This window comes from Peromyscus eremicus, chromosome 8a (genome assembly GCF_949786415.1).
Source record: "Peromyscus eremicus chromosome 8a, PerEre_H2_v1, whole genome shotgun sequence".
Classification (NCBI taxonomy): Eukaryota; Metazoa; Chordata; class Mammalia; order Rodentia; family Cricetidae; genus Peromyscus; species Peromyscus eremicus.
In genome coordinates, this window is record NC_081423.1 from 33,604,093 (window position 1) to 33,627,195 (window position 23,103).

The following is a 23,103-nucleotide window of genomic DNA, read 5'->3' on the forward strand; positions in this document are numbered from 1 at the left end:
AGAAGGGGCTGGTGGATTTTGATCCAGGTCCTCCCGAAGCTATCCTTGTTTCTGTCTGTCTCTTCTTTATTATCTTTCTATTTGAAAAGTTTCTTATTCCTCTCTCCTCCTCATAGAAGCCCTTTAAAAGGTGGGAACTGGCCTCCCACAGAAGTTGAGACATTCTTTTTTTTTTTTAAAGCATTTTTAAAGGTTTATTTTTATGCCGTGTATGGGTATTTTGTCTGCGTGTATGTATGTGTCCCACATGTGCCTGGTGCCCATGGAGGTCAGAAGAGGGTATATCATACATAGCCTTGGACTGGAGTTACAGATAGTTGTAAGCCTTCGTGTGGGTGCTAGGAATCAAAAGAGTCCTCTGGAAGAGCAGCCAGGATTCTTAACCACCAAGCCATCTCTCCAGCCCACAATTTTGTTTAAAGTCAGTATCTAGCCCCGCATGTTAAGATGGCTCAGTATGCTAAAGTGTCTGCTGCCAAGCTCGAGAATCTGAGCTCTGGTCTATTCCTAGGACACACATGGTGGAAGGAGAGAACCAACTCCTTCAAGTTATCCTCTGACTTACAGCAGCATGGCCTCCACACTACATGTACAAGAATGCACACAAAATAGGAAAGAGATGAAAGTCAATATGACCTTGAACTTGTGATCCTTTTTGCCTTTACCTTGTAAAGGCTGAGATTACTGGCATGTGCTACCATCCCCATTTATCTTGTGTTGGGTATTGAATCCAAGGTCTGGTGCACACCAGGCAAGTACTCTGCCACTGAGCTACACCCCCAGCTTCACGGTCTGTTAATATGGGGTAGTGTTATCCTGCGCTGAACCAAAAGCAAGAACAATCCTGGGCTTTCTGGATTTTTGGAAATGTTCTCTTCTTGTTTTTATAGCTGACTAAAGTGAAGGGGGAAAGCTAGCCTGTGGGAGGTGGGAGGTCAGAGCCCAAAACCAGTCTTGTCTACATAGCAAGTTTGAGGCCAGATTGGATTACATGAGACTGTCTCAAAAAGCAAAGAAAACCAAACAAAAACCATGGACAAGAACAGGCTGACAAGCCGGGCGGTGGTGGCGCACAACTTTAATCCCAGCACTTGGGAGGCAGAGGCAGGTGGATCTTTGTGAATTCGAGGCCAGCCTGGGCTACAGAGTGAGTTCCAGGAAAGGCGCAAAGCTACACAGAGAAACCCTGTCTCGGAAAAAAAAAAAAGATCAGGCTGACAAAGTTCACACCATGACCCGATGAGACAGACACAATGAGATGACTTTTTCCAGATTGTCTGCCACTATTCTACCTAGGATATATAGCTTTCAGCTCCTGGCTCCGCTGGCCTCTTGCCCCAGCCTGTGAATAGTTAAGACTCCATCCAGCCTTATCTAAAGAATTGTGAATTAAAGACTGCCCGAATGGGTACTGTTACTCATCCTTTAGACAGTTTCACTCTAAAAGGCAAGATGTGCCTTTTGGTATATCCAGTGTGCATGAAAGCACTAGTGGAGAGAGGAAATCTGGGGAGCCGTGTGCAAAGACACTTGGAAAGATTCAGCACTACATATGAGTACTCATGCACACAAGCATGTGTAAGAAAAATCCCACCTTAAACAAGACAACTATGCACCCGAGCCCATGTGGGAGATTTTAAAACAAAGCATCCACAACATTCCACACAGCAATTTCTTTTTCCCTTCTCGCTCCTCTGTGTCTGTCCATCTTTGTCTCCCTGTCTCTCTCTGTCTCCATCTGTCTCTGTCTCTGTTTTTCCCCTCTCTCCCCTCCCCTCCCCTTCCCATCTGGGATGGATGGCTCAGAAGTTAAGAGCACTGGCTGCTCTTCAAGAGGTCCTGAGTTCAATTCCCAGCATTACGACCATCGATAATGAGATCTGGCGCCCTCTTCTGGCCTGCAGGGAAACATGCAGACAGAACACTGTACATAATAAATAAATAAATCTTAAAAAAAAAAAGAGTTCTGCTACCATTCAACCTCTGCTCCTAAACCTGCCATTCTCACCTTCGAGTGCGTGCCCATGGCAACAGTGACGGAGAGGGTCATCGGGGCCTGGCCTGCAGCGCTGGCCACTGACTTGCCTGGTCCCTTGTCCCTCCTAGGCCTTAGTAGAGTGGTGGCTTACGAGCTGATGGCTTCAAACATGGCTGTGTCACACACCCAAACCTAGCAGTTCCTCCGACTGTGACCCTTAAGAAGCCACGCTCATATTTTGCCACATTCTGCGGCTGTTATTACTTAATACTTTTATTGAATTGGTTAATTTCAAAACCCCACATTGTTACACTTCACATGAGAAGTTACCTAAGGAGAGAGGTGCTGTGGGATGTATGGCAAATGTGTTGCTAATTAATCAATAAAACACTGATTGGCCGTTGGCTAGGCAGGAAGTATAGGCGGGGCAAGGAGGAGAATAAAGCTGGGAAGTGGAAGGCTGAGTCAGAGAGACACTGCCAGCCACCACGATGAGGAACAGCTTGTGAAGATGCCGGTAAGCCACGAGCCATGTGGCAAGGCATAGATTAATGGAAATGGATTAATTTAAGCTACAGGAACAGTTAGCAAGAAGCCTGCCATGGCCATACAGTTTGAAAGCAACATAAGTCTCTGTGTTTACTTGGTCGGGTCTGAGAGGCTGTGGGACTGGCAGGTGAGAGAGATTTGTCCTGACTGTGGGCCAGGCAGGAAAACTCTAGCAACAGAGAGGTAGTTCTGTGTTGTGACTAGCAGCATAACATGGGCTTGAGAGATACACTGTCTTGGTTCAAGTTTCCCTCTTTAAATGATGGGATAACGGGACTGGCAAGATGGCTCAGTGGGTAAAGGTGTGCGCTGCCAGGCCTTACCACCTGAGCTCAATACCCAACCCACAAGGTGGAAGGAGAAAACAACTCCTGGAAGCTGTCCTCTGACTTCCACACGCAGATCACACACACACACACACACACACACACACACACACACGCTCTCACAAAATAAATAAAATGTAATAAAACTGGATGAGGATAATAGTAACTATCACTTGGGTCCACTACACAATTCATAAAGCCCATGTAAAATCTGGGCCTGGACCACAGCACCAACGTCAATCTTCCCTTCCCAAAGATGGGCTTCCCTATAGGGACGATGGGTGACAGTCTCCTCCTCAGTGGCTTGGCTAGTGTGCTGTGGTTCCACCCTGCCCTGAAATTCAGAGGGCTCAGAGGGCTCTGTCCCTACCCTTGCTGGCCACTCATGGCTACAGTGGAGTTGAGGAGTGTGAGGGAGAAGATTCCAAGTTTTTGAGAAGGCAGCCGGGGATCCGGCATGAGCATGGCTCCAAGTGCCCCCGCCACGCTCCCTGGTCCCAGTGGTAGTTCCCGCCAGCCACAGGAGTTACATCATCACCCGTCGCCAGGTGCCTTTCCACGTCAGCTATGGGACATGTGTGCCCCTTAAAAGGGTCCGCCAGGCACAGCTCTCTCTCTTACCTCTCTTATCCCTCTTCCTATTCTTTCCTCTTTTTCTTCTCTTGGCTTCTTGTCTCCCGCCGCCTCTCCTCTTCCCTGTCCTCTCTGTCTGTCTCTCTCATCCCCCCCTCTGAGACGGCCTTTCACTCCTCACCCCCCCCCCCCAACCTCTTGCACTAGTCCTGTTGCACCTGGAGTTCTTGTTAGTGGCAGACCTCGGCAGGGCCTGTCCAAAGGTGCCCACTTTCTTTCTTTCCTTTTTTTTTTTTTTTTTTTTTTTTTTTAATCCTTTCACTCAGGACACTTCATTATAAAACACACTTCATTCAGAGCTAGTGAGCTGGTTTATCAATTAAGAGTGTGTGCTGGTCTTTCAGAGGATCTGAGTTTGGTTCCCAGCACCCACATAAGGCACCTCACTCCAGCTCCAGGGGATCCGATGCCCTCTTCTGGCCTCCGCAAGCACCTACACTTATGGTATGAACGTGCATATACACATAAAAAATTAATTACCCCCCCAATTCAAGGAAAAGTATTATTGTATAATTCTTTTTTTGGAGGGGGAAATGACAGAAGTCTCACTATGTAGGCCAAGCTAGCCTCAAACTTAATGGTAATTCTCCTGCCTCAATCGCTCTAGTGCTAGTATTACAGGAGTGAGACATGACACCTTGCTGAAAAAAATTATCATCAACTCCAAGCACGGGGCTTCTTTAACCTTGCCCTTGGGCCGCAGTAGCTGCATTGAATACACACGCATAAAGCCAGCCCAGCTACCATCCAGGCTCTTGTGGAACGGGAGTCAAAAGGATGGTGATGGTGTGAATACGCTCTAACACTGTTGTGGCATTCAGTAAGTGCACTGTTAAGTGTTGTCTACTCTTTAAATCATTGTCCTAAAAGGAAAACAGGACCTTTCCAGATACACACTTGTTCATCAGATATTGATTATCTATGAGTCTGGAGAGGCACAGACACATTTTATCTATCAATGAACAGTATGAGCTATATAACAACGCTTCAGTCAGTGACTGACCAAGTACAAGACTACAAGGGAACAGAAGAATTCCCATGGCCTGTGACCTCATTCCAGTTGTGTTGTGGGATATTTGATCACAATGTGAACCCCAAGATTGCATTAAATAAAATCAGTCATAGGTTGAGAGGCAGAGCAAGCAACCATAGAGTGTGAGCGGAAGTCAGAGGTTGGAGAAAGAGGCACAAGAAGTAGAAGGGAGGAACATCTGGTTGGAGGAGTTTTGTTTTCAGACAGAGTAGGAGAGGGTCTCCTTCGACTGCAGATGAGGAAGGTCACCCAGTTGCTCTCTCTGCCTCTCTGAGCTAGCAGGTTTTTACTCCAGCATCTGGCACCCGAGTCTTTATTGGTAAAAATAAAAGGATAGAGACTTAGTTAAAACATTTGACTCCCTATGGGGAGGCAGCTGAAGCAGGGGTGGGATGCCAAGGCTCCCCTGGCCTGCGGCCTCAGCAGGGAGGCTGCGCCAGGTGGCTGTGGAGACAGTCAGCAACTGAGGCAGCAGTAGATCAGGTGTAGCCACTGTCCAGCAGATATAAAAACAACACTGTTGCAAAACTGCATTCCTCATGCACTGTGGGACCGCCCTGTAAACAAACCTGCTGGACTGCTGGAGGTGCGGAGTACAGCCCACAGTCAGGGATAGTAACAGAAATCTGGTAGGGATAAGTCACAGTTACTGGCTCATGTGCTCACTATAGTACGCTTTTTATCATTATTGTAGTACGTACTCCTTCTACACTTAAAAAACAAACTGTGAAATTCGATGGGCCAGCCTGACTCCATTTTAAGATTAAAAACCATCTTCTTACAAGGTCAAATAAATTCATTTTTATTTTCTGTAAAACTTGGGTTTGACCATGTCTGGACCCATTTTCTGGAATTTGACATGTTCCACACCCTGTACCCTGACCTCCACCCTGAAAAGATGTTCTGCCAAAGAATCTTGAGCTGTTCTGTCAAGTTCCTACTAACCAAAATGCTGTGGGATGGTCTGTATGTCAAGTGTGTTGCTGATTGGTCAATAAATAAATCACTGATTGGCCAGTGGCCAGGCAGGAAGTATAGGCGGGGCAAGGAGGAGAATAAAGCTGGGAAGTGGAAGGCTGAGTCAGAGAGACACTGCCAGCCACCACGATGAGGAACAGCTTGTGAAGATGCCGGTAAGCCACGAGCCATGTGGCAAGGCATAGATTAATGGAAATGGATTAATTTAAGCTACAGGAACAGTTAGCAAGAAGCCTGCCATGGCCATACAGTTTGAAAGCAACATAAGTCTCTGTGTTTACTTGGTCGGGTCTGAGAGGCTGTGGGACTGGCAGGTGAGAGAGATTTGTCCTGACTGTGGGCCAGGCAGGAAAACTCTAGCAACAGAGAGGTAGTTCTGTGTTGTGACTAGCAGCATAACATGGGCTTGAGAGATACACTGTCTTGGTTCAAGTTTCCCTCTTTAAATGATGGGATAACGGGACTGGCAAGATGGCTCAGTGGGTAAAGGTGTGCGCTGCCAGGCCTTACCACCTGAGCTCAATACCCAACCCACAAGGTGGAAGGAGAAAACAACTCCTGGAAGCTGTCCTCTGACTTCCACACGCAGATCACACACACACACACACACACACACACACACACGCTCTCACGAAATAAATAAAATGTAATAAAACTGGATGAGGATAATAGTAACTATCACTTGGGTCCACTACACAATTCATAAAGCCCATGTAAAATCTGGGCCTGGACCACAGCACCAACGTCAATCTTCCCTTCCCAAAGATGGGCTTCCCTATAGGGACGATGGGTGACAGTCTCCTCCTCAGTGGCTTGGCTAGTGTGCTGTGGTTCCACCCTGCCCTGAAATTCAGAGGGCTCAGAGGGCTCTGTCCCTACCCTTGCTGGCCACTCATGGCTACAGTGGAGTTGAGGAGTGTGAGGGAGAAGATTCCAAGTTTTTGAGAAGGCAGCCGGGGATCCGGCATGAGCATGGCTCCAAGTGCCCCCGCCACGCTCCCTGGTCCCAGTGGTAGTTCCCGCCAGCCACAGGAGTTACATCATCACCCGTCGCCAGGTGCCTTTCCACGTCAGCTATGGGACATGTGTGCCCCTTAAAAGGGTCCGCCAGGCACAGCTCTCTCTCTTACCTCTCTTATCCCTCTTCCTATTCTTTCCTCTTTTTCTTCTCTTGGCTTCTTGTCTCCCGCCGCCTCTCCTCTTCCCTGTCCTCTCTGTCTGTCTCTCTCATCCCCCCCTCTGAGACGGCCTTTCACTCCTCACCCCCCCCCCCAACCTCTTGCACTAGTCCTGTTGCACCTGGAGTTCTTGTTAGTGGCAGACCTCGGCAGGGCCTGTCCAAAGGTGCCCACTTTCTTTCTTTCCTTTTTTTTTTTTTTTTTTTTTTTTTTAATCCTTTCACTCAGGACACTTCATTATAAAACACACTTCATTCAGAGCTAGTGAGCTGGTTTATCAATTAAGAGTGTGTGCTGGTCTTTCAGAGGATCTGAGTTTGGTTCCCAGCACCCACATAAGGCACCTCACTCCAGCTCCAGGGGATCCGATGCCCTCTTCTGGCCTCCGCAAGCACCTACACTTATGGTATGAACGTGCATATACACATAAAAAATTAATTACCCCCCCAATTCAAGGAAAAGTATTATTGTATAATTCTTTTTTTGGAGGGGGAAATGACAGAAGTCTCACTATGTAGGCCAAGCTAGCCTCAAACTTAATGGTAATTCTCCTGCCTCAATCGCTCTAGTGCTAGTATTACAGGAGTGAGACATGACACCTTGCTGAAAAAAATTATCATCAACTCCAAGCACGGGGCTTCTTTAACCTTGCCCTTGGGCCGCAGTAGCTGCATTGAATACACACGCATAAAGCCAGCCCAGCTACCATCCAGGCTCTTGTGGAACGGGAGTCAAAAGGATGGTGATGGTGTGAATACGCTCTAACACTGTTGTGGCATTCAGTAAGTGCACTGTTAAGTGTTGTCTACTCTTTAAATCATTGTCCTAAAAGGAAAACAGGACCTTTCCAGATACACACTTGTTCATCAGATATTGATTATCTATGAGTCTGGAGAGGCACAGACACATTTTATCTATCAATGAACAGTATGAGCTATATAACAACGCTTCAGTCAGTGACTGACCAAGTACAAGACTACAAGGGAACAGAAGAATTCCCATGGCCTGTGACCTCATTCCAGTTGTGTTGTGGGATATTTGATCACAATGTGAACCCCAAGATTGCATTAAATAAAATCAGTCATAGGTTGAGAGGCAGAGCAAGCAACCATAGAGTGTGAGCGGAAGTCAGAGGTTGGAGAAAGAGGCACAAGAAGTAGAAGGGAGGAACATCTGGTTGGAGGAGTTTTGTTTTCAGACAGAGTAGGAGAGGGTCTCCTTCGACTGCAGATGAGGAAGGTCACCCAGTTGCTCTCTCTGCCTCTCTGAGCTAGCAGGTTTTTACTCCAGCATCTGGCACCCGAGTCTTTATTGGTAAAAATAAAAGGATAGAGACTTAGTTAAAACATTTGACTCCCTATGGGGAGGCAGCTGAAGCAGGGGTGGGATGCCAAGGCTCCCCTGGCCTGCGGCCTCAGCAGGGAGGCTGCGCCAGGTGGCTGTGGAGACAGTCAGCAACTGAGGCAGCAGTAGATCAGGTGTAGCCACTGTCCAGCAGATATAAAAACAACACTGTTGCAAAACTGCATTCCTCATGCACTGTGGGACCGCCCTGTAAACAAACCTGCTGGACTGCTGGAGGTGCGGAGTACAGCCCACAGTCAGGGATAGTAACAGAAATCTGGTAGGGATAAGTCACAGTTACTGGCTCATGTGCTCACTATAGTACGCTTTTTATCATTATTGTAGTACGTACTCCTTCTACACTTAAAAAACAAACTGTGAAATTCGATGGGCCAGCCTGACTCCATTTTAAGATTAAAAACCATCTTCTTACAAGGTCAAATAAATTCATTTTTATTTTCTGTAAAACTTGGGTTTGACCATGTCTGGACCCATTTTCTGGAATTTGACATGTTCCACACCCTGTACCCTGACCTCCACCCTGAAAAGATGTTCTGCCAAAGAATCTTGAGCTGTTCTGTCAAGTTCCTACTAACCAAAATGCTGTGGGATGGTCTGTATGTCAAGTGTGTTGCTGATTGGTCAATAAATAAATCACTGATTGGCCAGTGGCCAGGCAGGAAGTATAGGTGGGACAAGGAGGAGAATAAAGCTGGGAAGTGGAAGGCTGAGTCAGAGAGACACTGCCAGCCACCACGATGAGAAACAGCTTGTGAAGATGCCGGTAAGCCACGAGCCATGTGGCAAGGCATAGATTAATGGAAATGGGTTAATTTAAGCTGTAAGAACAGTTGGCAAGAAGCCTGCCACGGCCATACAGTTTGTAACCAATATAAGTCTCTGTGTTTACTTGGTTGGGTCTGAGCGATTGTGGGACTGGTGGGTGACAAAGATTTGTCCTGACTGTGGGCCAGGCAGGAAAACTCAAGCTACACAAAAAAACCATGGGAACCCCTTAGCCTTGCAGTTTGGGGGCTAATATAAAACCCACCTTTTCCTATGTTTGATGCTATTTTCTCAAACCCCACTTTAGGGAGATAGCCCTGTCTGACAGAAAATAGAGCTTGCATAATTTGAACAAAGAATTCAGGTAATGGTCTTTACTCTTGTTTGGTGGGATTAACAAATGTTACACACAGAGTACTGTTGAATATTCCTTTACACTGTGTGATTATATGTTGCCGTGATTGGTTTAATAAAGAAGCTGACTGGCCAATAGCTCGACAGGATAAGGGTAGGGGAAGAGCCAAACAGAGAATTCTGGGAAGAAGAAGGGCAGAGTCAGAGGAGTCACCAACAGCTGCAGAGAAAAGCAAGATGGGCATGTCGTACTGAGAAAAGGTACCAAGCCATGTGGCAAAGCATAGATAAGAAATATGGGTTAATTTAAATATAAGAGTCAGCTAGTAACAAGTCTGAGCTATTGACTGAGCAATTAGTAATTCTTCTCCTTGTTGGTTATTTGGGAACTGGTGCGAGGGAAAGAAAAGTCCACTGGAATTTCTGCATGGAACCTGACAAGGCTTGAGGGAAGGTTCTAAAAACGTGCAGTGATGGAGCCAAATGCAGCTTCCTAGTCTTGTGTCTCTGATGTGAGCCACAGTACAGAGATGTTAGCAGCTGCCTGCAGGCTTGAGCCGCCAGCGTGAGCTGAACCAACGCACTATGTGGTGGGTTTGGGGATATGCTCACACAGACAGAAAAGGTTACAGATATACAGTAAAGACAGATCAGACAGAAAAAATTCTAAATGGGTCACAGTGTGTTTAAAAATATACATAGGCTTGGGAGAGAAAAGAGAAAGGATATATAAAAAATAGTTTAAAGTAATAAAGTCCTTATAAAGGGAGTAAAGTAATAAAAACCAAAAAAGCCATGTAAAGATGGGAACTACACAGAGAGTCTGTATGTTATTGTGTTGTCTTTAAATTTTTTGGCTGCTAAGAGACACTGGATTATAAAAACTGCTAGACTAAACCAATCTATATATTTTAAAAATATCTTGACTTCAAAATTTAAGACAAAAGGTATGTTGCTTTAGGGGAGAGGTAATGCTTTTATCTCCACAGGAAATGAGAAGCTATGGATTCATTCTGGGTTAAAGAAAATCAGGTTTGATTGAGGAAGACCCTCTGAAATCCTGGCTATAGACATTAAAAAAAAAAATAAACCTAAAAGAACTACAAGACACGTAATGTATATTTTACCTGCTCAAATATAAAAAAAAAAATTTTAACTGACTTGTACACACCACATATTTTATACTTGTAATATATGTTACCTTTAAAAGTTTATTTATATCAGAACAAGAGGACCAAACACCAATAAAAATGGATGGCCCAGGTGATCTAGCATTTCAAAAGGCCTCTGTTACAGTCTCCTCAAAAGCTGCATCCAAATCAGCTTCAAGGCTGCTGGCTGAGATGGTCCAACCTCACAGACTACTCCAGCCAGGACTTCATTATTATCCCAATTTTCTCAAGGTTCCCCCAAAGATACCAGTGTCCCCACACAATAGGAAATAGTCTATAGAACAATGCTCACATTCCCAAAATATTGGTTATGGATGTTTGTTATCGTTTAAGGGGGGGGGTTGGTTACAAGTTGTTATGGATAATGGTCAGAAAAAAAGCTGAACAAAGGAGATTAGATTCAGGGATCTTGTTCTGAAAAGAAAAAAAGGAATATAGAAATAGTAGGGTAAAAGGGTAGATTATTGAATCTACTTTTAAACTAAAAAAAAACAACTATTAATCTCAAAGTATTTTACCTTGGTATGGATTTTGGTTTATTTATATAAATTTAAAGTTATTTTTGCTATACTGTATGTATGTTTCAACTATTTTAGCATATTGTGTTTATGCAGCTTATTTAAAAATGAAATGTATAATTAAGAAATACAGATTAATAGTCATTTGTAATAGTCAAACTTATAGTCATGTTAGGTATGTTTTCAAGGTCATACACAGATATATTTAGATAGATGGTCTTCAAACACTTCAAAGACCTACAGAATATGACATTTAATATGTTTAATAATCCAAGGCTTTTCACGACAGTGAGACACGTCTGCTTCTGGCAGCACCAATTTACCTAAAATGACAGTGAGACACATCTGCTCCTGGCAGCACCAATTTACCTAAAAGAAGATGATGGGCATCAAAGAACCTCTGTATGGAGTTTGCTTTCTTTGTGGCAAAAGTTAGCCACTGGGCAAGAAACTGCCCTTGCCTTGACTGCTGACAGTGTGCTGTCCAAACCGGACCAGCTGGATGCAAACAAGGCCACTGCCAAACTCTATCAAGACAAGGCAGGCAGGACAGTCCTTCAGAATCCCTGCTTCTCAGAACGTCTGTCAGATACACTAGGCCTCAGGCCAGAGTTGGATGCCCCAGTGTTACAGAAGATACTAGGGTGACTAACCAGGCAGCCAGATGTCCCTGTGGTTAGGTAACATTTCATACTTCTGGGGTCTTTGATGGAGATGAAGACTAGACAGTTAAAGTTTTCCTTAGTTACGATAGAAGGTAAATTAGATACAGAGCTTTGGACTCATCAAGATAGAATAAATAATAGAGTATTCTCTAAATTTGCCAAATACAAATGGACTGGATGCTGTAACTGTAATTCTTTTTTTTGTTTTTTTTTTTGTTTTTTTGTTTTTGTTTGTTTTTGTTTTTGTTTTTCGAGACAGGGTTTCTCTGTGTAGTTTTGCGCCTTTCCTGGAATTCACTTTGTAGACCAGGTTGGCCTCGAACTCACAGAGATCTGCCTGGTTCTGCCTCCCAAGTGCTGGGATTAAAGGTGTGCGCCGCCGCCGCTGCCGCCGCCACCCAGCGTAACTGTAATTCTTACTTGATGACATTTTGTCGTATATAATTTTACTCTGTTAAAGTTGAAAACTTCAATTTTAGTTAGACAAAAGGAGGAAATGTGACATTTCTTTACACTGTGTGAATATATGTTGCTGTGATTGGTTTAATAAAGAAGCTGACTGGTCAATAGCTCAACAGAGTAAGGTTGGGGGAGAGCCAAACAGAGAATTCTGGGAAGAAGGATGGGTCAGAGGAGACACCAAAAAATAGAGAGAGAAGCAAGATGGACACGCAGTATTGAGAGAAGGTACCAAGCCATGTGGCAAAGCATAGATAAGAAATATGGGTTAATTTAAACATAAGAGTCAGCTAGTAACAAGCCTGAGCTATGGCCAAACACTTATAATTAATATTAAGCCTCTGTGTCGTTATTTGGGAGCAGTTTGTGGGACAGAAACTTGTCAACAGGATGGGGGAGCATGTTCTAGAAGAAGGTGTTGTTAACACAAGTGTCAGCTCTATGTGTGTTGTTTCCTGAAGATTTTCCAGTGGGACAAGATGTGGAGGCAGAAGTGTGATAGTCATGATCCTGACCTTCGAGGTCTGAGCTAATGTATCTTATTAAAAAAAAAAAAATATATATATATATACACATATATATACATACAATATGTATATACATACATACACCCATATACACGCGTGTTTATTTAGTGTGTTGGGTGTGTGTGTGTATGCCATGGTACACATATAGTGAGCAGAGATCAACTTGTAAGCGTTTATTCTCCCCTACCACGTGGGTCCTGGGGATTAAACTCAGACCATCAGACTTGGAGGCAAGCACCTTTACCCACTGAGCCATCTTGCCAACATATATTGATATTTTAAATTGCAACAGTAATTGTACATATTTAAGGGGTACACTGACAGTTTAGGTATACGTGTAGTGATCATCAGGGAGACTGGCATATTCACCACCTTGGGTTGCCTTTCTCTGTATTGGGAACATTTAAAATCTTTCCACGGGCTGGAGTGATGGCTCAGAGGTTAAAAGCACCAACTGTTCTTCCAGAGGTCCTGAGTTCAATTCCCAGCAACCACATGGTGGCTCACAACCATCTGTAATGAGATCTGGCGCCCTCTTCTGTATACACAATAAATAATCTTAAAAAAAAAAAAATATATATATATATATATATATATATATATATATAAAATCTTTCCACTAGCTGTTAAAAAATATTTAATAGTTGTTGCAGATCTTAGCTATTCTAACTATGCTGCAGAACTCCAGAAACCACTCCTGCTATCCAGTTCTACCCTGAATTCATTAACCAGCCCCTTTCTATCCTCACCCCAAGCTTCCTGAGACTTGGGGACTATTGTCTGTTCTCCATGTATCTTTGCTCTTAGCCAAAAGGCTTAAGTAAAAACTAAAACCAAAACAACTTTAAATAGAAAAATGATAAGATATGGATATAAAGAAAGAAAATATTTTTTGATTAGGTATATAATGTGTGTGTGTGTGTGTGTGTGTGTGTGTGTGTGTGTGTGTGTTTTAAGGTGATGTTATAAGAGTCAAAAAGTACAAAAATCAGGGCTGGTGAGATGGCTCGGAGGGTAAAGGCAGTTGTTGACAAGGCTGGTGACCTGAGTTCCAGCCCTGGAAGGTAGAAGGAGAGAACTGACTCCGGAAAGGCATCCTCTGACCTCCACAGGTGCACCATGGCATGCATGGTAATAAAAAAGTCAAGAACAGCAGGGCTGGAGAGATGAAAAAGTGATTGCCTGTTGGAACCCATTGGGGTTCCTAGTGCCTTTATCCAGCAGGTCTGCATAAAGAGGATGATTGGACCACGGGCCTGAGTACCAGGTTTTTGGAAGGGTCTACACTTGGCTGTATAGAGCAAGGGGGAGGTCCTTTGCTCCTCCCCTTGGCACTATGATAAAAAGCCCTTTGGAATAAAGTTCTGGGCTGGTGGATTAGGATCCAGGCCCTCCCAAGGCCATCCTGTGTTTCTGTCTTTCCTCTTGTTGTCTAGGTATCTCTTTCTAGATAATATTTCTCACTTCTCCCTACTCAAGAGTACCCTGGTTGTAAAAGTGGCGGCTGGTCCGCCAAAATTGCCTGGCAAATGTGAAGATCTTAGTTCAGAGCCACAGCGCTAAAAACTGGGCATGGCGGTATCCGCTAGTATTCCCAGTGCCAGAAGAGTAGAGACGGGAGGACACCTGGGTCTTGTTGGACAGTGTGGCCAATTGGTGAGCTCCAGGGCTAGTGAGAGACCTTGTCTCAAAACTAAGGTGGATTAAACAGTTAAGGAAGATATCCAACTTCTACCTCTGGTCTTCAAGTGCACAAACACATGTACAAACATGTATGAATCCATATACACACACAAAAGTAAAGGTTATAAAGCAGAAAAGTTACAATAAACCAAAGTTAATTTATTACCAAGAAAAGAAGCGGGTTTTTGTTGCTGTTGTTTTGTTTAAATAAACTCCGGGTAACAAATTTAATTTTTGCACGAAGTCTCAGGCATTTACAGTCAACACTCACACTACCACAGCAACTTGAAATCTGCATGGTCCATTCACAGTAAGTGCCCTCGCCAAGTGAAGCATCCTTATTTATTATTTATTTTGAGACAGAGGCTCACTATGTAGACAGGCGGGTCTCGAACTCACAGAGATCCATCTGCCTTTACCTCCCAAGTGCTGGGATTAAAGGCGAGCAACACAATGCCCGAAACCATGGCTGTCTTTTATACTGTATTTTTAGTTAGGTTTAGAAACACAAACACCACTGCATTAAAATTAGCACCGTACTGAGTACATTAACATGCTGTTCGGGCAGTATGTACCTGCATCACCATACCATGTCATAATCACTTGTTTTTATTCTTTCTTACTGGTATGCTGAAATTCTATTCTAGATCATAAGGGCTGAACTGGGCTTTAGAAGGTTGCTTATTTTAAAAAAAAAAAAATCCCCATTTTATAGGTTGGGAAATGCGAGTAGGAGGGGTGCTATGGCTTGTTCACGTCCTACGGGGCTTTTGGTGGCGGAGTACAAAGGGAACCAAAACCTCCTGACTCTGACTCGCCGCTCTCACCAACTTTGGAATATGTTGTCAACCTCAGTCGCAGGTGCACGAGCGGCTAGCGGCCGAGAGGGTTAACAGGGGGCCAGCACCAGACTTCGTTTCTCAAGTATGCAAAACAGAAACACAGACGACTTTCCGTCTGAGCCTCTTATTTAATCCTCTTATTTAAAGTCCGTGATCACGACGCCGCTGTTCTGGGGGTTCACAAAGACAAACGCAAGGTGGGAGGGGGCAGTCCCCGGCCGCCACCCGCCCTGTCTGGCGCTTTTCCTGCCGGGTCCTACCACGTACAGAAGAAGCCTGCGCCGCGCGGCACAGGTCGGCGGAGCAGCTCGCCCAACTCTCGGGCTCCCCCAGTCCTGTAGCAGCCCTAGCCCGCGGGACCCCGGCCTACCTGCGCGCTCCCCGCCGCCGCCGCCGCCGCCGCCGCCGCCGCCGTCTCCGAGCCCCGCGGCCGCGCGCAGCGCGCTCCCGCAGCTCGCCGACAGGTTCCCGGTGGCTCTGCGCGCCAGCGTCAGGATGGGCGCCGACCAGCCGTCAGCCGCTCGAGGCCGCGCCGCGCTCCGCAGCTCGCCATGGCTCGGCAGCTGGCTCCTGTCCACGATCTCGAACTCTTCCCCCGACTCTAGGCCTGCCTCGGGCCCGGCCTCCGGCCCCGGCTCCTGCCCGGGCTCCGGCTCCTGCCCCGCCCGGCGGCACTCTCCGCGGGCGGCCATGTTGGCCGGTCACGTGACCCGCCCCTGGCCTGGGCTGAGCCGCCTGGCGCTGCTCCCTGCGGCCGCTTCCCTCTCTGCTCCTTCTCTGCTGGTGCTCGCCTGGTCTTGCTTTCCTTGAATAACGCTCGCTCGGGAAAGTAGGACTCCTCAGAAACGCCCGTGATCTCCAGCCGGGGGTACTTGGAAGTTACATTTGAACTTTCTTCTTCCCAGGACTTGGAATGCACCTTAGTTTAGCGTTCCGGCAACCCCGTTGGTCTTTGTGCCACAGCTTCCTCTTTTGAACTTTCATTTCACGACTATTTTTTTTTTTTTCCTTTGAGACAAAATCTCACTGTTGGATTTTTATTTGCTGTTGTTGTTTCCCGGACAAGGCCTCTTGTTGCCCAGGCTGGCCTCAAAATAGACCACGTAGCCAGGCGGTGGTGGTGCCTGCCTTTAAGCCCAGCGCTTGGGAAGCAGAGGCAGGCAGATCTCTGAGTTCAAGGCTAGCCTGGTCTATGGCACGAGTTTCAGGATAGCCAGGGCTACACAGAGAAACCCTATCTCCACCCTCCCCCCCCCAAAAAAAAGCCACGTAGCAAGGAGGTTCTTGACTACATTTTTTTCTTTTGGGGGTGTGTGCAGTTTTGGTAATTGAACCTTAGACTCACACATGCTAATCTAGACCTCTTCCACTGAGCTTCATTTCACCCTCAGCACATATGTAACCAACGGGGACGTTGAATTTGTGATTTTCCTGCCTCCATCTCCCAAGTGCATCCGACACCACATCACACACACCCTGCTAGGCATGCATGCACTCTTACCAACTGAGCTACATTCTCAGTCAGACTCTCAATTCTGTAGCACAGGGCCTAGACCTCAGTAATGTAGCACTAGCTGGCCTTGAACTCATGGTGATCCTCCTGCCTCTGCTTCCTGAGTCCTGAGAATGCACGTGTGCCTCACGATGCCACGTCGTGTCTAATATTTTCAACTTTATCATTTTTCTGCAGCATTCTTCAGAACAGGCTGGAAAAGGGCTGTTGCAGAAACTAGGACAGATGAGTCAGAGGTGTGTGTGGAGGGGGAGGGGGGGACTTCGCTTTTAAATCAAATGAATATGAGCGACAGCTTGGCAGGCAAGATCCATAGGGGTAGACTGGAAATGGGATCCGGATTCTGCTATTAATTGTTGTAGGATTGAACCAACTTCATTACTAAATAAGATTTCACAATAAGAAAACACAGCACACAGTCTCCCTTGTGATTATTGTCTCTGCTTTCCGACTCTGGCCTGGATAAGTTACCACACATATATGTGGTTATTCAGCCTATTTTCTTAACAGGAAAAGGAGGGAATTTGGCCAGATTTAGACAAAAATGTCATTAGAAATTAACAGTTTGCAAAAACAGGGGACATGGACCACATCAAACTCCAGATCTGTCAGATTTAAAAATTGTTAAAAAGTTGCAGGCCAGGCATGGTGGCACACACTTTTAATCTTAGTATTCTGGAAGCGGAGGCAGATGAATCTTTGTGAGTCCAAGGTCAGCCTAGTTTATATAACCAGTTCTAGTCCAGCCAGGGCTATCCAGTAAGATCCTGTCTCAAAAAGTAAAATAAAAATGAAAAGTAGTGGCAGAGGGAGATCAAATAATTTCACCTAAATATCTGGATTTTAGCCTTTTCTTGAATCATTGAAAGACGGGACAACTTAGAATATGCTTCCTGATGGTAACACGTTAGTGGTAGTAGCTACTGTGAGAAATGATCTACTGTGCTCCCTGTGGCAGCACAGGTACTAAACTTGGAACCATACAGAGAAGCTTAGCCGAGTGTCCCCGTGCTCCACGGCACAGAGGCAAAGGCTCACACTGTCTAGATCATCGTGTTCTTTTCACCAGGCTGAAGAAGGAGCGTGAGATTGAGGCCTCCACAGGGCCAGGCTCAAGTTCACTGACCACCAGAAGATCCACTCACATCTTACAGAGTGGAGCCTTGACCAAATGTAATGCAGATGAATTGGAAGACCTGAGAAGTGACTCATCCTCTGCACCTTCATGAGGCTCCGTGGTTTCTGTGGCGGAAGTTTCCCAGACAGTCCTGCCTGTTTTGGAAATCTGGCTGAGGCTAACACAGATTCTTTGATTCCAATCTTAATTCTCCTATCACACTGCACACAGTAAACTTAGCTTTCTGTGGGTGCTTTCTATTATGTGTTTTACAGAGTGAATGTAAGTTAAAGCGGCTACAGCAGAGAAGTGGGCTGTTAGAAATGTCGGTAGAATCTGTATAGATAAGAAACCTGAGTCCAGTCCTGGGAGGAAGTTGCTGTTGTGGCCCAAGGAAGGTCCTGCCTGAAAGACAGGCTTCAGGGTGGAGTCTAGGTGAGAGTGGAAACAGGTTGGAGCAGGAAAGTGTGTGTGTGTGTGTGTGTGTGTGTGTGTGTGTGTGTGTGTGTGTGTTCAGGTCCAGCAGGCAGTCCATTGGGCAGCAGGGGACCAAGCTGCCCTGAAGCCCAGGGACAGACTAGCGTTTTCTCACAGTTGGTCCTCCACACACTGGGTATCAGGTTGGTGGACCATGCCATGCCATCTTAGTGTAAGGTGTCTGCCAATTTATGGGGTCCAGGGAGTTACACCCTTTCCTTGGTGTGGTATGGCCAATAAGTTCTTGGGCCAGGTTTCCCAGATACGATTTTAAAATATCCATGTTCCCCCATCATCTCAATCCCCCCTGACAAACTTAGAGTTTGGTTCTATTCCCAGGAATAAGCCATTTAATAAGTCTGTGTTGCATGGTTGATGCCTGACAGATGGTGAGGTTTGTGGATTCATCCTGGGTTATACTCATCCTTGAGAGGGCACAACTTAGAGGCAGCTCCATTCCAGCCTGAACAGTGCCCCTTCCTATGACTACTGTCCAGCCTGAGTAGTGACCCCCTTCCTGTGACTACTGTCCAGCCTGAACAGCGGCCCCTTCCTGTGACTACTGTCCAGCCTGAGTAGTGACCCCCTTCCTGTGACTACTGTTCAGCCTGAACAGTGGCCCCTTCTGTGACTACTGTCCAGCCTGAACAGTTTCCCCTTCCTGTGACTACTGTCCAGCCTGAACAGTGGCCCCTTCTGTGACTACTGTCTAGCCTGAACAGTTCCCCCTTCCTATGACTACTGTCCAGCCTGAACAGCAGCTCCTTCCTGTGACTACTGTCCAGCCTGAACAGCGGCCCCCTCCTGTAACAAGTTTCAATTACCCGAAGTCAACATTATTAACACCAATCCTGCACATTCTAGTTTAACTATTAACCCTGCCTGACCAAACCAGACCTTGATCCCTCTGCCAGCCCTGATCCCCCAGCGCTGATAAACCCCTCACCTGTAAGAGAAGTTCGCTGTCTCTTACCTTCTCTGATAAGAGGCCTTCTCAGGTTTATTCCAAAACAAACCTGGTCCCTCATCATTGAGCCTCCTCAGTTTTCTTTTCTCCTTACACCTCTCCTCCCTAAATAGAGCCCAAAGCTGTCTGTAAAACAGTGGCTCCTAGGGCACAGACTGAAACATCACTGTTTTACACACCATGGAGTAAGTTAGAGCCGGGCCTAGCCTGGCCTCAGGATCCTTTGTTAAGACAAAAGAGTGTCATCTCATAAGCTGTCCCTCCTGCTTTTCTCCCACCGTGACCCATTGAGGGTGTGGCAACTTTGGTTTTATATTCAGCACTGTGAATGGGAGGAAGCTGCTTGCTCCAGGGGTAGCAGTTGGGGGATTTGGCTTCTCTAGACCTGCCGTGGTCATGGCTGGACCAAAGGCATTAACAGCTTTGCACAGCTGTAGCCAGCCTAGCCTGTAAGGGCTGTGCTAATCTGTGACATCGGAAACCCGGCTATTTCTCAGTGAAGAATATGAATGTTTTTAAATTTATACCACTAGAAAGAGGCATCTGGGAACTGAAGAGATGGCTCTGTGGTTAACAGAGCTTTCTGCTCTTCTGGAGGACTGGAGTTTGGTTCTCCATGTCTGGCTGCTCACCACTGCCTGTGACTCCAGCTCCAGGGGAACTGATCCTCTCTTCTGGCTCCTGAAGACACATGCACCTACTCATACACACATGCATAGAAATAAAAACAATAGGAAAAAGAAAGAGCATTCATGTAACGAATGGAAAACACTTGGCTTCCATCTAGTGGCCTAAAATGGATTTGGGTTTCTAACCATCCAGGATTTGACAGTATCTATCTATGTATATATCCATCTATGCATCCACCCATGTACTTATGCATCCATCCTCCCATTCTCCCACCTATTTATCCTTAACTATCCTCCAATCCATACATATCCATTTTCTACCCATCTGGCCATTGTGCGACTCTATGAGACCTGTCATAGTATGTGGATTTGTGAACCCCTCATTTATGTTCTTTATGATCTCTTTGTGTTCTTTATGTAATTATAATCTCTATGTTCTTTAAAAACATTATTTATTTATTTATCTGCTTATTTATTTATTTATTTATTTGAGACAAAGTCTCTCTATGTAGCTCTGGTTGTTCTAGAGCTTGCTGCATAGACTAGGCTGGCCTTGAACTCACAGAGATCCTACTGCCTTTGCATCTCAGTACTGGGATTAAAGTTGTGCACCACCACACCAGACAGTTTGTATTTATTTATGTGTAGCTCTGTGTGTGTGTGCACACGAATGTATGTATATCACATGTGTGCAGTGCCCTCAGAGGCCAAAGGGTGTTGGATCTCCTGGAACTGGAGTTATATGTAGTTGTGGTTAATATGATGTTGGTCTAGGAACAGAACCCAGGTCCCCAGGAAGAGCAGCAAGCACTTTTAACGGATGAGAAATCTCTTCAGCCTTTTCTTTCTGTTCTTAAAGACTCCAAACTAACTCTTTGCATAGACTCTGCACCCTATACCAGTTTTAGCATGACTGGCTGGCTTTAAAAAATACATTTATTTTTATTTATGTGTATGTTGTACATCTGTATGTATCTGTTACATGTGTTCAGGTATCCTTAGAGGCCAGAAGAAGGTGTTGATTCCCTCTGAACCACTGAACCACCTCTCCAGCCTTTTTTTTTTTTTTTTTTTTTTTTTTGGTTTTTCGAGACAGGGTTTCTCTGTGTAGCTTTGCGCCTTTCCTGGAACTCACTTGGTAGCCCAGGCCGGCCTCGAACTCACAGAGATCCACCTGGCTCTGCCTCCCGAGTGCTGGGATTAAAGGCGTGCGCCACCACCGCCCGGCCCCAGCCTTTTTTTTAAAACATCATCATTCAAGTTCAATTCCACTCAACTTTTCACCACACAACAAAGTAACAAAATAACAAAATAACCTTAAATTTGTATCAATATACAAAAATTCATACCAATGTAAAATATTTAAGACTAGTAGTTGCCTTTTTAGTTTAAAAGTAGATTTATCCTATCATTCCTATACCCCCCCCCCATTCTTTTCAGAAAGAGATCCCTGAATCTACCTTTCGCTTAGTTTTTCCCCTGACCATGACTAGTAACAACTTGTAACCAACTGCCCCTCAAATGATGACAAACATCTATAATCTACCCAATGACCCCAAACCACCCATCCCACCTGTTGGGAATGTGGGCGTCATATTTTCTAGACTGACTCCTCTTCTCTGGGGATGATGGCATTTTATGGGACTCTGAGAAAATTGGGATAATGGTCAAATCTTGGGAGAGCTGAATGTATTATTTTTTGTTTAGTCTCTATGTGATGGGAAAGAGTAGAGTTTATCTGAAGTCCTGGCTGGAGTAGTCTGTGAGGCTGGACAATCTCAGCTAACCTCCTTGAAATTGTTCTGGATACAAAAATTTGAGGAAACTGCAACAGAGGCATTCTGAGAGGCTGGATCACCTAGGTTACTTGTTTTCATTGGTGTCTGGTCCTTTTTTCCCCACACAAACACACAAACTTTTCAAGGTAACATATATATCTGTATTAACACAAGTATGGAATGTATGGTATGCACAAGTCAGCTGAAGATGACTTTTTGTTCTATGTTTGAGCAGGTAAAAGGCATCTGTTATAAAGTCAACAAAAGTTAACAAAGTTATAAAGTCTGTTTGGACTGTATAACCAAACCTCTATTTATGCCATATGAAAAGATGACATGTAATAATGTCATTAGGACTTTGTAGCCAACAAGATTTATCATGCCTCGTCCAGTCTCAGAGCTGTCAAGGGAACAGCACATATGTCACCTGCCTTATAGTTTTTCTTTTGTTTCTTTCTATGTCTATAGCCAAGATTTTCAGGAGGTCTGTCCTGATCAAATCTGGTCCTTATTAATTTTGAAGAAATCCATAGCTTTTTGTTTCCTGTGGAAACAAAAGCAAAACCTCTCCTCCAATGCAACATATTTTCTGACTTTCATTCTGAAGTTAAGACATTCGTAAAATACATAAGTTGGTTTAATTTAGCAGTTTCTATAATCCAATGTCTCTCAGCAGCTATTGTATTTTGTTCATCAGCATTTAAAAAATTTAAAGTTGGGCTGGAGAGATGGCTCAGAGGTTAAAAGCACTGGCTGTTCTTCCAGAGGTCCTGAGTTCAATTCTCCCCAAACCACCTGGTGGTTTACAACCATCTGTAATGAGATCTGGCGCCCTCTTCTGGCCTGCAGGCAGAACACCATAAACATAATAAGTAAATATTTAAAAAAAATAAAAAATAATAAAAAATAAAAAATTTAAAGTCAATAAAGCACCATACAGGATCCAGACCCTGTGTATTTCCCATCTTTATGTGGCTTTTTCCTTTTATATTACTTTAATCTCTCTTTAAAGACTTTTTTATTTTTATTTTAGTTTATTTTTTTGGTTTTTTTCTAGACAGGATTTCTCTGTGTAGTTTTAGTGCCTGTCCTGGATCTCGCTCTGTAGACCAGGCTGGCCTCGAACTCACAGAGATGCACCTGCCTCTGTCTCCCGAGTTCCGGGATTAAAGGCGTGCGCCACCATCGCCCAGCAAAGACTTTAATATTTTTAAACTATTTATTTTTCTATGACTGTCTATACCCATTTTCTTTTCTTTCTTCAGCATCTAAGCACATTTTTAAGCATACTATATATGTCTAAAGGTTTTCTTGTTTTGGACCTGTGTATTTGCAGCCTTCTCTGATCATGTCAGCCAAACCTTACTGCTAAGCGGAGGCTAGGCAGGCCCATGGCCTGTATGGCACATCCAACTTACTCTAAGTCTGCTGGTTATTAAACCAATCAGAAGGCGCCTTAGGCAGACACATCTTTTTTAAATTTTATTTTTATTTTTATTTTTATTTTTATTTATTTATTTATTTATTTATTTATTTATTTATTTATTTATTTATTTTGAGACAGGGTTTCTCTGTGTAGCTTTGGTGCCTTTCCTGG

At 44.8% G+C, this 23,103-nt stretch overlaps 1 protein-coding gene across 1 annotated transcript in view; it reads right to left on the reverse strand.

The window, feature by feature from the left end:
* Rufy1 (RUN and FYVE domain containing 1) overlaps positions 1–15,738 on the reverse strand; it is a 59,941-nt gene extending 44,203 nt beyond the window's left edge. The window contains exon 1 of the mRNA XM_059270460.1: positions 15,396–15,738. Coding sequence (XP_059126443.1) covers positions 15,396–15,717 — 322 coding nt within the window. The 5' untranslated portion in view covers positions 15,718–15,738. The remainder of the gene's footprint in view (positions 1–15,395) is intronic.
* Positions 15,739–23,103: the final 7,365 nt, after the last annotated feature.